Source organism: Gallinula chloropus, assembly GCF_964237585.1.
Source record: "Gallinula chloropus genome assembly, chromosome: 6".
NCBI classification, from domain to species: Eukaryota; Metazoa; Chordata; class Aves; order Gruiformes; family Rallidae; genus Gallinula; species Gallinula chloropus.
This window is the reverse complement of record NC_140091.1, coordinates 25,972,901-25,987,721: the sequence shown is the minus strand read 5'-3', so window position 1 is coordinate 25,987,721 and position 14,821 is coordinate 25,972,901. Positions and strand designations below refer to the sequence as shown.

Sequence of the window (14,821 nt, the reverse complement as noted above, 5' to 3'; positions counted from 1 at the left end):
AAGATGGCACATTTGATTACACTGACACCATAAACCACACAACAGCAAAAGAATCATGTAGCAGTTGAACCTTATCCCTACCCTTTTAACATCAGACTAACTGATATTCTCTCCAAAACCAAAACAATAAGGAAACAAAGCTTACTCGGGCTGGGAGGCTGGAGGTATCTCTGAGGTAGGTGAACTGGAAATGTTTTCAGTGCTTGCAACTACGCCAGACGAAGCTTCATTTAAATCGACTGCAGACGGAGTCTCAGCTTCGGGCTGGCTCGCTTCACTCAGTTCTGTAGCCTGTGAAAACATTGCAGATGAACATGTTTTTCAGATCCTGACTAGGAAAAGCATTAGTGCCTTCACCAAGCTCGTAACTAAATACCACAGGGCCACCAGGACAAGCATTCATATGAAGACACCTAGTACAGTGTTTTAGAAGTTCTATAGTTCAGATTCCTGTCACCAACAAGCCTGAAAACCAAGCAGCAAGGCTGTTCAGGGAAATTTTCTCTTTTTATAAATCTAAGTGGTATTCAGTACTACTTGGGGATAGTTGCAACATTCTTCCATAGTCTGCAATAATAGTGTAAAAATATTAATTGGAGAACACACTTGCAACAGCTTCCTCAACCATGTGTTTCTGTAGACACAGCCATGAGAAAACAAGTTTAAATATTTCAACAACTGAAATAAATGGTTCTCCTTGTATGCTCCATTACAATAAGATTTACATTTACTAGTTTCACCCCAAGCTTAATTTTGAAGAAAGGTTTTAAATTTATCACTGCAACAGAGGTCTGAAATAATTTAGAAGTCATAATTTAGTGCTGTAACTTCTGAGATTCTAGTAGTCTTGAGTCTTTGTTATTATTCTCAGTTTTCATTAGCCCTTGCTAATAACCAAAATAAGGATCCAAGTCCAGAAGAGCACATAACCACTTAAAGAGGTCAGATTCACAGTATTTTCTATTGGTACAAGAGTTAAACAAGAACCTCTTGTAATGGTGGATTATTCTGAGTCATCTAACAGAACACGAAGATATCTGGAAAGTTTTACTGTAGATTACATATCTAAACCACACAATGCATGTCCTGAAGTATGTCCTACATAGATTGTCTTGTAATCTACAAAAATATGTATCAAATCACCTTTAACAGTGGGCTTCGTAATATTAAACACTGAGCACTGCCTTAAGACCATTAATAGCACATAGAACTGAAACACAACCCTTGTTCTGTTTTACCAAAGGAAATGAAACCAACAGAAGCCATGAAGGATCAAAGCTGAAGTTTCATCTACATAGAGAAACTTTTTTTAATGTTTTATTTATAAAGGAGACATACATACCTAAAACATCCAATTTTAATTTATCTTGGAAAGATTTTAGTCAGTACCTACAAATATTAAATTACTCTTATACACACTCTCCCCTTCATTGGAAACATGAGTCTGACAGCAACTCTACGTGCAAGTGAAACATGATAGATGGTCCCTACAAGCTTCAGATAAACAAAATGAAAGACTCTGAAATTTAAGTAGCATTTGAAGAGTGTATGGAGACAGTAAACGAAATAAAAGTCTTGCCTGGACAGATTTTGTAAAGTCATCAAGTAGCTCTTCCGCAGAGTAACTCCGTGTACTCGCATCTGCACGCTCCGACTCCAGCCTAGGACCAGCCTCTTCCCTCTAGTATATTAAAAGTAAGACAACAGGAAGTATGCAGTAACATCAACCTTCTAGTCTAGTAGGACGACTTTGGTACAGACTGAGTGCTGCTACCTTCACAACCACCGAAACTTCAGCAAGAAGTTAATCTACCTGCATCTTCAGAGCGATTGCCCACATTTTTAAAGTCTCATTTGTACAAAGACTACAGCAAGTAAAACAATGCAATTGCAGCACAGGAAAGACCACTTAGCAGCATCTTAAACTCTGTGTGCTAAGGAAAGTTAGACATCCTGCTATGATTTCCCACATTGACAAATCCTCCCCATCTCCATGCTGCCCAGAACAGGACAGAAAAAGGCAACCCTAAAATGGCTTGCAACAGACATCCATTAAAAAAAAATAACACTTGGCACATTTCAGTTGTAACAGTCTTATCAGTAGAACTTGAAAGATTTCACAAGCCTGCTGCAACCTTTTAAAGCAACTCTTACAACTGCAGATTTTCCATCAAGTGCAGTGAATTCAAAGTAAAGAAGAATACACACTTGAGGACGAAAAAGTTTTAAAACCACCAGACTGCAGAACTGAAAAACTTACTTGCTCCCTAAAGTTTTCTTTTAAAGTTGTGACTACAGCATATGCAAGTTATTTTTGGGCAGCACTTTCAAAGTCTGGCAAAAATTTACACACTCCTCATTTTATAAGGCCTCTCTAAAATCCCATAGTCAAATACTGAAAAAAGTGCTAGAGTTCAGACCCAAAATGAGCTGAGTCGCTGTACAAGATTACATGATCATATTAATTTGAGAGAGTTAAGGCATACACTGGAAGAGCAAGAAATACAAATTTGTGCAGGCAAATCTTAAAGACAATACCTATGCAACATTTCCCCCCCACCCAAATATTATTAGCTCACATCTTAGTCCTGAAGTTTAAACAGCATCAATGTCTCAAAGGGACAACTGATCTAAGGAACACTGATCAAGGGCTGCAAGACTGCTCTTTTTGAGCAGGACAGCTCCAGCAGCCTAGTTAGGAGTAACAGACAGCATGCTTAAGATTTCCCATACATACAAGAGATTTTTCTTTCATGAGCAAAAAGTACAGTATCTCTCACATCTTTGGGTTTAAGCGAGGAGTCTGCTTAACAATGCAGACAAATTAATAGAATGAAGGGAATAATGCTGAATTTAAAAAAGCAGGAAAGCATACACCTGAGCCTTCCCAGCCTGCAAAGCTTACTCAGTTCTTACAGTTTTATTACATCAGCCATTAAACTCAAGCAGGACTTTTTTCAGGCAGTCAGAAGAATAGAACCAAATGCTATTTGGCTGCAAAAACTGGCAAAAAAATGCAGGTACCCTAGGTGTTGAAACACTTAGGAAACCTACAGTGCTTAAAGTATTTTTTTCCCCGCTCAGGCAGCTCGACACTTGAGTAAACTAGAATGCTCAACACACATTTTCCAGGTTTGCTGTGCTTTCTGGTAATGAGAACCATGATTAGCACTACAACTAATTGATGGAAGAAATGGGAATACCACTAACATCAATACTACCCAAGCTTATCACAGGACTGATTCTTTATGGGTGCAAATAAATAAATAAGATTATGACAACTTTCTGATATGACTCAACTGCTTGGGAATTCACTATAAAATTTCAACATGCAGGAACTTGGAATGAGTTAATTGGGGTGGGACAATGACACTCAATTTAACCTGAAGTGCTGAGTAATGCAAGTAAGGAATACAATCTTGTTTATTAGCATTTCAAATGCTTTGGTAATTTTTATTAGGCAGGAGGAAAACAAACTGATGATAAAGACTTAGTAAAAAAAAATGTTATATCTTCTATATAAAAGATAGCAATCATTTGTGCACTGGGTCTTTAACACAACCCAGATGCAACTGGCATACTGTGGCCCAGACTTACCCAGGCCATCACCTCTTACCCGTGGTCTCTGCAGAGCTACATGCTATCCCTTGATGACCACCACTTCTAACATCTGGCACCCAAGCAAAAAAACTTAAGCCACTGTCACTAGCTTTGCTATTCGTTCCCCTACACCACAAACCATCCAGCTGGATTGTCCACTAACAGCAATGAAAGTGAAAGGAAAAACACATTTGGGACATTAACACCATGGCTCACAGAACCACTGACTACATTAAATACGCTGTCCATGAAGACTATGAAGCAAAGCATATGAATCTTTATTACTTAACATAAATGAGACCGAGCAGCTAATTAACATGATTTATTAGGCATACCTTTTCCTGGACATTTTCATCACCATTTGCAAGGGCACAAGCATCACCTGAAGCGCACTGCACTGCCGATGAAAGACTCTCTTTACAAAAGACATGCCAAATAGGGAGCCTATTGAAAAAGAAAAAAAAGAGGTAAAAGCACTGATTTAAAATCAGTAAGTAATATTTTAAAATAATTCCCTCAGCATCATCTCCCTCAGTCTTTTTCTAGTTGTTCCCACGAGGTACCTAAAAATAAAGACATGCGTGTACAGTTCATAGATAGTCATTCAAACTGAAATGGCTTTAAAGGAATTAGCCACGGAAACCACCACAAATTTACTACTTCGTAAAGACAAAAGTATCCACAGAACAGTTGCTGGGTTGATACCACCTGACAAAGTGGAAGCTGACACAAATTAGTTACTGCAAGTTAGAAAGAATAAAAATCAACTCTATAAATTGTATGACAAAGGATTAGCAATGTTTACTACTAAGCAAAAACTAAAGCCCCAGATTTTAAAAAGAGTAAAGTTCCTTATTTTGAAGTACAGACCAAAACTGAGAAAATTCTGTATGTTCAGCATCCTCAAGCACATTTAAGAGAATTAAGAGAAAATAAGTGTATGTAACAAAAGGCCCATGTAAAAACCAGAGAAAATGTAGAGAGAAATGGAAAATCAGGTGCTGGCTTTAGCTACAACCTCCATAGAGATTTGGTTTGTTGTGCTTTCAGTTCTAAACAGTTTTGCTCCTTAGTGGAAACCGATTTATTTCCATAGAACAGGAGCCAACACCTACAAAAGCACCTGTGTCAGAAGTGCATCTTTCCTTGCTTACAGTGCACAGCCCCTCCACATCCTGCATAGCACCCACTGAGCAAGCCATCAGGCCTGGCGGCCCAAAGGGCCTAGTTCTTTATAAAAATACAAGATAGGTCAAAAATCTTATACAGAGCAGACTGTAGCTTGTTCCACCCCTTTATTACACATGCACACAAATCAGTTCTTTCCTATTTTGCTTACACTAAGGGAGGGATCTTCCATGAGCTGTACAGAGCAACATGATGTGCCTTGATGGAGAAGGGAAAAGATACCAACAGTTGTGAATCGGCATTTTAAAACACAAAGTATATTTTCACACCTGCATTAAAAACTACTTCAGCACCTGCAGTCATGAAAAGCAGTTAGCACAAAAGGCATGTATTTCTTGCCTTAATGTATCAATACTTTTAATGCAACGAATCATGCTTCATGAGAGCCCAAACACAGCTTTTAGAAGAACGCAGTTTGAGAGCTCACAGATTTAAGTTATTCTGACATGATCTGTGTGCAATATCAGATCTGCTTACTTTCAGAAATTCTTCTCAGCCTACTCCCCAGCTCCAGTCTCCCCAGAGCCCTTGGAGCCAGGGACGGGACTGAATTCCTTTGGTTTATGTTTGCATGTATGCACCCCCAGGAAAACCTGAGCCCCACCGCGATGCAGCAGGCAGGATCTCTCATTTAGCTGCTGCCACCAAGCCCTGACAGAGCACTGCAACAGATCCACAGTATGCAAGTGAGATCAGCCGTTCTGAGAGAAGTCCCACCAATCACCTCCTTCCCAGGACCACTATTACTTTTTAGCTTCTTTCAACATTCTGCATATGCACTCAACTGGCTTCATCAGCCACAGGCAGATGACAGAGCTTGCAATTAAAAAACCTGCCAAATGGCCTAACGCCTCTGTTCAGCATTTCTTGATAAGCAGAACGAAACAAACATGAAAACCAAAGTGTTAATTTGCAGAGAACAGAATTCCCCTTGAGTCTGGCAAGCCTGCCCAGTGTCAGCCCAGTGAAAGCACAGCAACTTCTGCAGCCATACATATTGACACATCCTTCCTGGTCTCATGACAGAAGAGTAGTATTTTAATGCTGACTTGGAAGCAAGCAGATCTAATGCACAAATAGTACTTGAGATTAGTCACTAGATATACCGTCCCAGGTACAAGGCATAGCCTCAAATGATGTAACAGCACAGAAACACTTCGATTTTTCCAAACATGTAATCAATAGTTAATGACCTTACACAGATAAAGAAGTTTAATCATTCCATTTTTGCTAGGTATGACTCAAAATAGCACATGCTATTAAGTCTCCCCAAGAACAAAGAAATTTAAGCACAAGTCTTAATATCATTGTGAATGTAGTTAAAAAAATGTCTTCTTTAATATGCCACGAGTTTTTCAGCTTGATGTGCACAATGCCAAAAACAAAAGCTGCAAGCCCAGACACAGATGGGAGCAGGGGGAAGGAAACCTTTACTTCTCACAGGGCAGGCACAATCTGTGGTTCTCTACCGAAGCAGAAAAGCCTGCTTACCCCTATCTGAATGGTACAGTGCATTTACTGCTACGCCAATTAGCTATGGTCTGCTGGTGGCTGTTCGGCCTCTGAGAGGGAACGCACTGAAAGGTTTGAAACTGCAGCGCAGGGTTCATGGGAGAGGATGTCCAGTTCTAATTTGGCTGAACCTCTTCAAGTGATTGTAAGGGAGGCTGCAGAAGACTATCAGGGATGAAGTTACTGCTAACTGGTTTGATAAGCATAAAAATCAAGAAGGTAAACAACTAATAAGACAAGTTATCACAGAAGTTACAGCCAACAAAAGAAACCCAAATTAGCAAAATCTGAAGGTAAGAGCAGGCTTTCCACACCATCTTCCCAGAGGAAAATCAGTCTAAGCTTTCCTTTTCAAAGGCTTCATACACAGATGCTCACACAAGATTCAGTTCAAACACATCTGTCCTCTAAATGATTTAAGTTTTCTTAAATTCTTCCTGAATGAGAGCTATTTCTGGACACTGAAGAGCGAAGCAGTCCGAAACAGTTTACAGTTGGCATCTGAAAGAGTGTAATTTTAAGCAAAGGGGAAATAAAAGGACAATATCAGCAGTGTACTGCTTACCAAGCCCTCCCTGAACTGTCTCTCTCAGGGATGACCAAAGACATTTTCTGCATCCCTTGGAGCACTTATTGCCAACAGGTGCAGATGCACCAATGCCCCACAGCTGAGGGGAAGAATGAAGACGTCACCATCCCTGTCATGTGACACTTCACTACTGAAAATATCCACGAGATCAGTTCAGAACAGGCCTGTGGAGGGGAGGGGGTTGGACCTGGCAGGGGGAGAATGCCACTAAAACCTATGGAGGGGGAGAGGTGCCCAGTAGTTAGTTGAAACTTCCCTTCTTATTACAGATTTTTTTATTATTATTCAGTTAAAAAATACAATAAGATGAAAGGGTGACAAAGGTGGAAAGCCATATTTTGCTCTGAACAAATCCTGCTGTCTATCACCAGCCTGTCAAAGAGAAAGGCAGCTCTGCAAGAGCAAGCTCAGCAGATTCACAACCAGAGCCCAGAGTCAGCAGTAACCTGCCTTCCAGCGCCTGGCAGCACAGGAAAACCAGCAAACAGACAAGATCCTCACCCTCTCCCCAGTAACTTAGTGGAATCCATCTTTGAGAACAGTTCAGCAAGAGGGGCTCACATTTAAAAGAACAAATTAGATCCCAGAAAAAGATGACCAAGCCTTTAGGAGAGCAACATTACTTCCACCAGTCAGAGGAAAAAGGTTGTTTGCACTGACTGCTTTAGCACAACCTCCCCAGACACAACACTCACTTCTGCACATGGAGTGGCAGTGTTGATAAATGCAATAAAGAACCATTCATCTTCCTTGGTTAAAAAATAAAACACACCCCATTAATTTTATAGTAATTTATTACCACAGAAAACCAGCATGAATTACTAAGATAATTTTTAAAGTTATGACAGACTCTTAAGGGAGTCAAAAAGCTGAGGACTAGATCTGCAGATGTAGACTGAGCAAGGATGCTGCCAGCAGGCACTGATACCATCTCATTTCCCACCACTATCCACTAACTTGTTTTGTGTGCTAAAAAAAAAAAATCCAAAAACAACTGAAATAGGAGCTTTTTTGCAAAGCCCTTACCAACTATGTTGCATTTTGCAGTTATTTTAGGTTTTTAATGTCTTGCCTACCCTTTGCAAAGTATGCACTCTCCAGACTGGAACGCTTCACACACACACAACTTACTGCTCTTACTCAGAAGAGACCAACACAAAGATACTTGTGACAACACTGAATTTCATGGCTTCAGACAATGAGATTCCAGACACCGGTTTCAATACGGCTTTCAGCATTTTAAATGCATTAGCACACAGGCTGCAAAATAAGCTTAAGGCTGCACTTTATCAGATTTAGACAATTTACTGTGGAAGGGGTAGCCCTGCATCCCACCTCCATCTCTTGCAACCCTTGATCTGATCTTGGTATTGTGGACACATGCAGTAAACACTGAGCAAGGAAAGACTCAGCTTTGAGCTACTGTATAAAAATGCAAGAGCACAGAGAGAGAACGAACCATTTATCCCTGACTTCAGTTAGGCAACAGAAATCAAAGGCAGAGGACTAACAGTGGAAAACCTCTTCATTCCGTTCTCCCAGTGCTACCAGTATTTCTCTCATCCTTTCCTAAAAAAGGCTGCTGAGATAAGTCACCTTCTCAGCACTGCAACTGTATATTGTTTTGATACAGTGCCCACAACAGACAACAGCCTATATCAGACACATGCTGCAATGAAACACTGAAACACATTCCTCTTACTACATCCTTGAAAGTTGCATCCAAGTACCCCACTTCATGCACTCACAGCAGGACAGAAGCCACCAACCCTAGCCCTCAATGTGTCCATTTGGAAGTTCCAGGCAGTTCCTCATGAGTCTTGGTACCAGACTTCTGGAATACAGCACTGAAGATTGTGGCTTTAGAGACTCTCCCCGCATTGCAAACTCTTACCTTTCGCACAAGAGGCTTGGGGAAAAGAACAGATTCTGGGAAAACACAGTAAAACCTGATGCTGACAGCAAAGACCACAGGAAAACAGTAGAATAGCCACAAACTGGAACAGAACTTTAAGACTTTTAGAGCCTATAGTAACATCTATTACATACCTTTGAGGGTTTCCCTCATCACATACTCATCTACATGGGCACAACACTTCAGCAGCAGGCTCAGAATCACCAGCAGCTGCTCTGCACCAGCTCCCCACGCTCACCACTCACAGTAAACACAACAGTGCTTAACAGAGTGCCAAGGGACTGAATATTAGCATAATTTTAGCAACATGAATTTTGCCCTATATCATCACAAAGCCTTCTATCACCTAACTCCTAGGCATTCTATAATGTATTTTTATTAGACTTCTTGCATTTAAAGCTCTTCAGCAATATCTTGATGGCTTGGATGTAATATGGAATAGCATAGACGGGAACCTTTGAGCACCTAAGCTAACAGTGAAATGTTGGAACCTTTTATTGACAGTCCAAGTTTAAGTCATTTACACCAATATTTTTACTCATCCGAGCAGCAGCTTTTTGCACCAGCCTTGGGATTGGCCTGTCTGTTCTACCAGATCAGTATTTTCACAAGCAATTATAAAAGAGGTTTTAGATTCAGAGCCACATGTTTCCCTGTTCTCAGCCAAAAGAGTTTTCATACTCAGAAATAACACCCTCTTCAGGCACCCCCAAGTATTAACTTTTTTGACACTGCACACCCTCCCCTTGAAAGAAGCACAGACTTTACCAAACCCTGACTTTGTAATAAAAGCTAGAGAGAAGGAAACAAAAAAGCCAAGAAGTATTCAGCCAAACACCCAGTGATAAGAGCACTAAAGTGAAAAAGAACTACCAAGTTAAAGAAAGATTTTTCAGAAAGAGTTGAAATTAAGTGCTGAAGTAAGGCACACCTCCTTGCAAGAGGCAGGGTTTTACAGCTACCTCGTAAAGGGTACGTGCCACTTCAATACATCACTCATAGCAGGGACAAATCTGAAGTTTCTAGGACAAGCCTTTTCGAAGGTACTACATGAAAGCACTTCAGTGATTTTCAAATAATTTTAGAAGGTAAATATTCAATTATTGATTGAGACAAGTTTTGCATCCAACAACAGAGCCCCTGACGCACACAGTGCCTTCAACCTGAGCAGCCTATAAGCCAGGCATATCCCCCTCTGACTTTTAAGGGTCCAAGACTGCCACAGCAGCTTTGTCCCAACTTTAATTGCAGAACAAAGGCACTTCCAAACAAGACACTCCATGTGTAGAAACATACTTTTCCATCTGAAATCCAATCCCCAGAACGAGAGTTTTGGCTATGTGAACAGTGTCCAAGCCACTTTGTTCCTCCCATAAAATGCACACACACAACACTTATTTTACTATCAACCTTCCAAAGAGATTTAAGTAACTACACAAGAGGAGTCACCAGGCAAAATCCCGAGCCCCATTACAAGCAAGTTACCTTGGCAGTCCTGTGCAGAGCATTAGGACAGCCTCCCATAAACATACTCTGCTGAAGGGAGGGTTTCTGTGGAGAGGCATGTTGTGCTGGAACACGAGCCTCTTGCTCCCCAACTCCACCACTCAATACCTTCCCATCATCAACAGATGTAAGCTCCAGGTTTAAGCCCCGAGTCAGTAACAGGGCCAGTAAATGTTCAATTAGCAAACCCTCTGCTTCTGTGATCTCCAGCCTGGCTAGAACAGCCTTTACCCGTGCAGGACAGGAGTGGCAAAGCAAACACTAGTGATGTTATCACACTGTGCCTTTTCGCCCCCCGCCCTGCCCTCCAGAACTCCCTGGGTATTACAGAAGCTTCAACAAGCTCACTTGCATAGAGGTGCAGCACCAATGCAAACCAGAACGAGTAATATTTTCTCTCATTAAAATCAACATAATTCAAATTAATAGGTAGGGATACAAAGCAATACAAAAATCTGCACCTTTCCTATGTACTTGTACCTAGGGCTTTATTCCTGGCTACACCACTGGCCCAGCCTGACCTTCCCAATTTTCAGGGCATACTCTCCTCACAGATTTCAGTCAGGGGCTTCAATCAGAGACCACACCCCTCCCTGCCTGGCCGCTTTGATACAAGCCTTGTGGTACTGATGCAGAGTACTCAATTTAACTACAACTAACGAATCCCGACGTGCACATGCACTTAATGCCCATCTTCCTTCTACTCGTAAACCCCAAGGATTAAAAAAGTTCATAAAAACTAAGCAGATCAGGATGTGCAAAGCGCTTTCTGGGACAGAATGAATCATAGAAAGACAAATTAGTTTATGCACGATTTCTTCATTAAACTCATGTCTAACGCTTTGACAGTGCCATTTATGGCAGGCAAAAGCTGATGTCAGAGCAGTTTATCCAGGTTACTCTTCAAACAACTGTCAGAGTTAGTTTAAATTCAGATAGTACAGGTATCCCTATAAGCTTCTAAATCTACTCTATATATATTGTCCAACTACAAAACACTACGAGTTTTAAAAGTATTTTTTTATATTATGATCAACCACAAAAAAGGGATTAACTAAAGGATTAAAAAACCCTTTGCACATTCAGGACAAGAGGAGCCATTTCTCACATACAAGCAAAGCTCTGATCCGCACAGTTGCATATTATTTTTAGGGCACTACATTCCTAAGATTTACTTTCATCCAAAGTATTTATCTAAAGCCATGCAGCCATCCCATTCTTTCGAGTTATTTGGAGCAACCTCGCTGGCTCAGGTCTGTCAGAGAGCTCTGTTTATTCCGCACACAGACTGCTCCAGAAAGCCACCAGTACTGATAACTCTGACCCTGCGCTCCCAAAGAACACCATCACACTGCCATTATCACAAGAGAGGAGATAACAGATCCCTCAACTCAACCTTCTAGGGTTTTTCGTACATTTTTGTCATTCACATTTTTAACTCACCAGTTGAGAGCTTTTTAAACGGTTCCCAGTTAGAAAACTGTCATATCAAACTTTTTCCCCCACTGGATTTTTACCTGCTGATATTTCTCCATTGGACCAACTTCTTAAGGTAAGCTTTACAATGCACGTTATGAGGTTTTAAAAAAACACCCTATTTTCAGCGTTGTCTCAAAGAAAGAGGAAACCATTTACTCAGAAATAAAACGAAGTCCAGGTTTAAAAATGATACTGAGTCCAAGTAGTCCTGAGAGTACTGTTTGGGTTTCTGTTTTGTCTTGTGGTTTTTCCCTTGCTTTTTTGTTTATAGCCTGATCATCTGTTGACCACTTCTTTCATCTGTAGGAAGAGCGCTTCTCTCCTACTAGCTTCAAATCCTCTCAAGATTACATTTCAAGACAACTAAATTTAAAAGGCCAATGTTTGTCACTCCTGCCAATGCTTGTAATGGCAAAGCCTTCCATTTACTATTTCAAGTTTAACTGCTTCTGTGAACTAGGTCATTGATTTTTTTTTTAAGGAAGAAGTTGTATACATCACAAGATACCATGTCACACAGTCCAGCAACAATGCAGGAATTAACAGACATCAGGACTTCCCAATTACAAATCTGACACGGCTATGAAATTAAAGCAAGTCGCAGTGCCATCCCGCAGACAGGATTTTCAACCCTGCTGCAAATTTATGTTTGGACTACAGAGACTAGAGAACTAGTTGTGACACACACCCCAACGTCTAGAATTCATATGCTGCCTCTTTACTCAAAAGCAACCAAAGCAAGCAGTGAGAACAGTCTGAACTTCTTTTTTAAACAGCTGTGGGTTTGGGATACACTCCTGCAAGCTCGGAGATCAGTTAAAACGCTGCTTGAAAGAGCAGCTTCTTTTAATAAGTGAAAAACCTCAGCTCAATTTTTCTCCTAAATACATCCAAGATGATTGTAGAATCTGTCTGAGCTTTACAGAATAAGTATGTTATTTCAACGAGTTAGGTGACCAGGATATATCTTTATCAATAGGAAATCAGCATCTGCACTTCTAAAAGTAAATAGACCCATTACAACAGCAAACTAATAATGCAATAATAAAAATTACTCTGACCCTCCTATCCACCTATCACTAAACAGAAAACCCTTTTATTAACGAACTTCTAGGCAGAAACAAGTTATCAACCTTCAAGACACTGTAAGGAACAAAAACTGCCTTCCTAACAAGTAAAACACTCCCTAAGAAAGCACTTACTTGTCCAACAAGCAAAAGACAAGCTGTTTGGAGACAGTTATATCAGGTCCACAGCTCAGTTAACCTGTATGACTAAGGGCTTTTTCTTTTACAATTTCACTAAATGTAAACACTTAAGTGTGTTGAGGTGCTTTTTCGACACGTTGCTTTGTCTCCTGAATACAAAAACGTGGTGGCACGAACAGAATTTGCTCTGGGATTGTCCTAACCCAGCGAAGCGAGCGTCAGTGCCAGATTCATACAACTGGGTCTGAACAGAGAGATGCCCGGGCTCCCCCTTCTCCATCCAACTAGAATCAACTGCAAGACAATTCAAGCTCTTCAATTTTTCTGCTTTCTTTAAATAGGCCACTTAAACAATTTACAGGCAAGGCACTAAAATAATAAACCAGACATACAAACAGCTGCCATTCAGCTTCCAATATTTGCAGTCTGCTGTTCAAACTGGCCAGCGTTTCTCAAACACTGAGTCACGGACTTCAAAGGAGGCCAAAGTTTAAAAAGATTCGAAGCAGATTCTCTTAATGCTTGTGCTTTTAATAAACGTCACATCTCAAGGAAGCCTGCAAACCAAGCAAACAGCAGGTGCCGGAACAAGTCACGGCTGAGGTGATCCCTGTCGGAAAAGGTTCTCCAAGGCACACTCGGTGTAAAAACGAGAGGGCTGGTTCGGCTTCACTTTAGCACGACTCCAGCCAGAGCTCGGACTGAGCCGGGAGCAGCTGGCAAGCTCCCCGGTTAAAAGCGTGAGGTGGCAGCGACGCGACCCCGAGCCCCTACCCCCGCGGGCTCGGGCCCCTGAGCCCCCGGCGCCTGCCGCCGCGGCAAGCGACCGTTACCCAGGGCAGCGGGAGTCGCCCTCCCCAGGGCCTCCCCTGCCCGCCCCCCGCCGCCACACCGCAGGAACCCGCGCGTATTTCCCCCCCGCCCCCCCCGCCCCCAGGGCAGCGCCGCTCTCTCCCTCACGGCACCGGCACCGCCGCCGCCTCCCGCGCGCTGCCGACCGCCGACTCTCAGCATCCCGAACGCGGCGCCCTCCCCGCCGCTGCCAGGGCGGAGGAAGGCTCCCGGGCCGCCGGGGATGGCCGCGGCGGGGCCGAGGAGGGCGAGCCCGACTACGGGGGCCCGGCGCCGCTCTTCGCCCCAAGACCCCCCCCCCCCCAAGCGGCAGGACGCGGCGGGGCCCTCTCCCCCGTCCCCGCGCACCGCGAAGGCCCCGCGGCACGGCCGGCACTCACCAGAGCAAGGCGCAGAGGAAGAGGCAGGAGCCCAGGGCCAGCAGCCGGCGGGGCGGCTCCCTCATCGTCTACCCCCGTCTACCTGCGGCGGCCGGGAAGAGGCGGCGCATCCTCACCGGCGGCGGGGCGGCGGGAAGAGCGGAGGCAGCGGCGGCCGCTGAAGAAAAAGGGGGCGGCCCCTCTTCCCGCCCCCCCCCCCCCCCCCGCGAGCGCGGCCCCAACGGAAGGCGGCACGCGGCGGCGCGAGCGCGGCCGTTACTACCCGCCGGACCGAGCCGCCCCCCCCCACCCTCAACCCCGCCCCTTCTCCCTTCACGCGCTGAGCTGGAAGGATACGCGTCACCCTGCCCCGCCGCCTCGCCCCGCCCCCTCCCTCGGCCGCCACCAATGGCCTGCGCACCTGGGAGCGGGCCCGGCCCCCCCAACCCCGGCTCCCGGCGCGGATTGGCCTCTCCGCTCCAGCGCGACGGCGAATCAAAGAGAGCGGCTCGTCCTTATCCCCTCCCCTCCCAGGACCCCCAGAGGTGTCCGCGTGAAACAAGCCGAGAAAGGGAATCGCCGTAGTAATGACTGACGGCTGGCGGCGAACCCC

At 43.5% G+C, this 14,821-nt stretch overlaps 1 protein-coding gene across 1 annotated transcript in view; it reads right to left on the bottom strand.

Moving 5' to 3' along the window:
- The window catches only part of SUCO (SUN domain containing ossification factor), a gene marked incomplete at its 5' end in the record, with an annotated part of 38,403 nt that extends 24,109 nt beyond the window's left edge, over positions 1 to 14,294 (bottom strand). Inside the window, 4 exons of the mRNA XM_084266206.1 lie at positions 146 to 291; positions 1,580 to 1,681; positions 3,936 to 4,044; positions 14,230 to 14,294. Of these exons, the coding sequence (XP_084122332.1) occupies positions 146 to 291; positions 1,580 to 1,681; positions 3,936 to 4,044; positions 14,230 to 14,294 (422 nt within the window). The remainder of the gene's footprint in view (positions 1 to 145; positions 292 to 1,579; positions 1,682 to 3,935; positions 4,045 to 14,229) is intronic.
- Between the last annotated feature and the right edge of the window lie 527 nt (positions 14,295 to 14,821).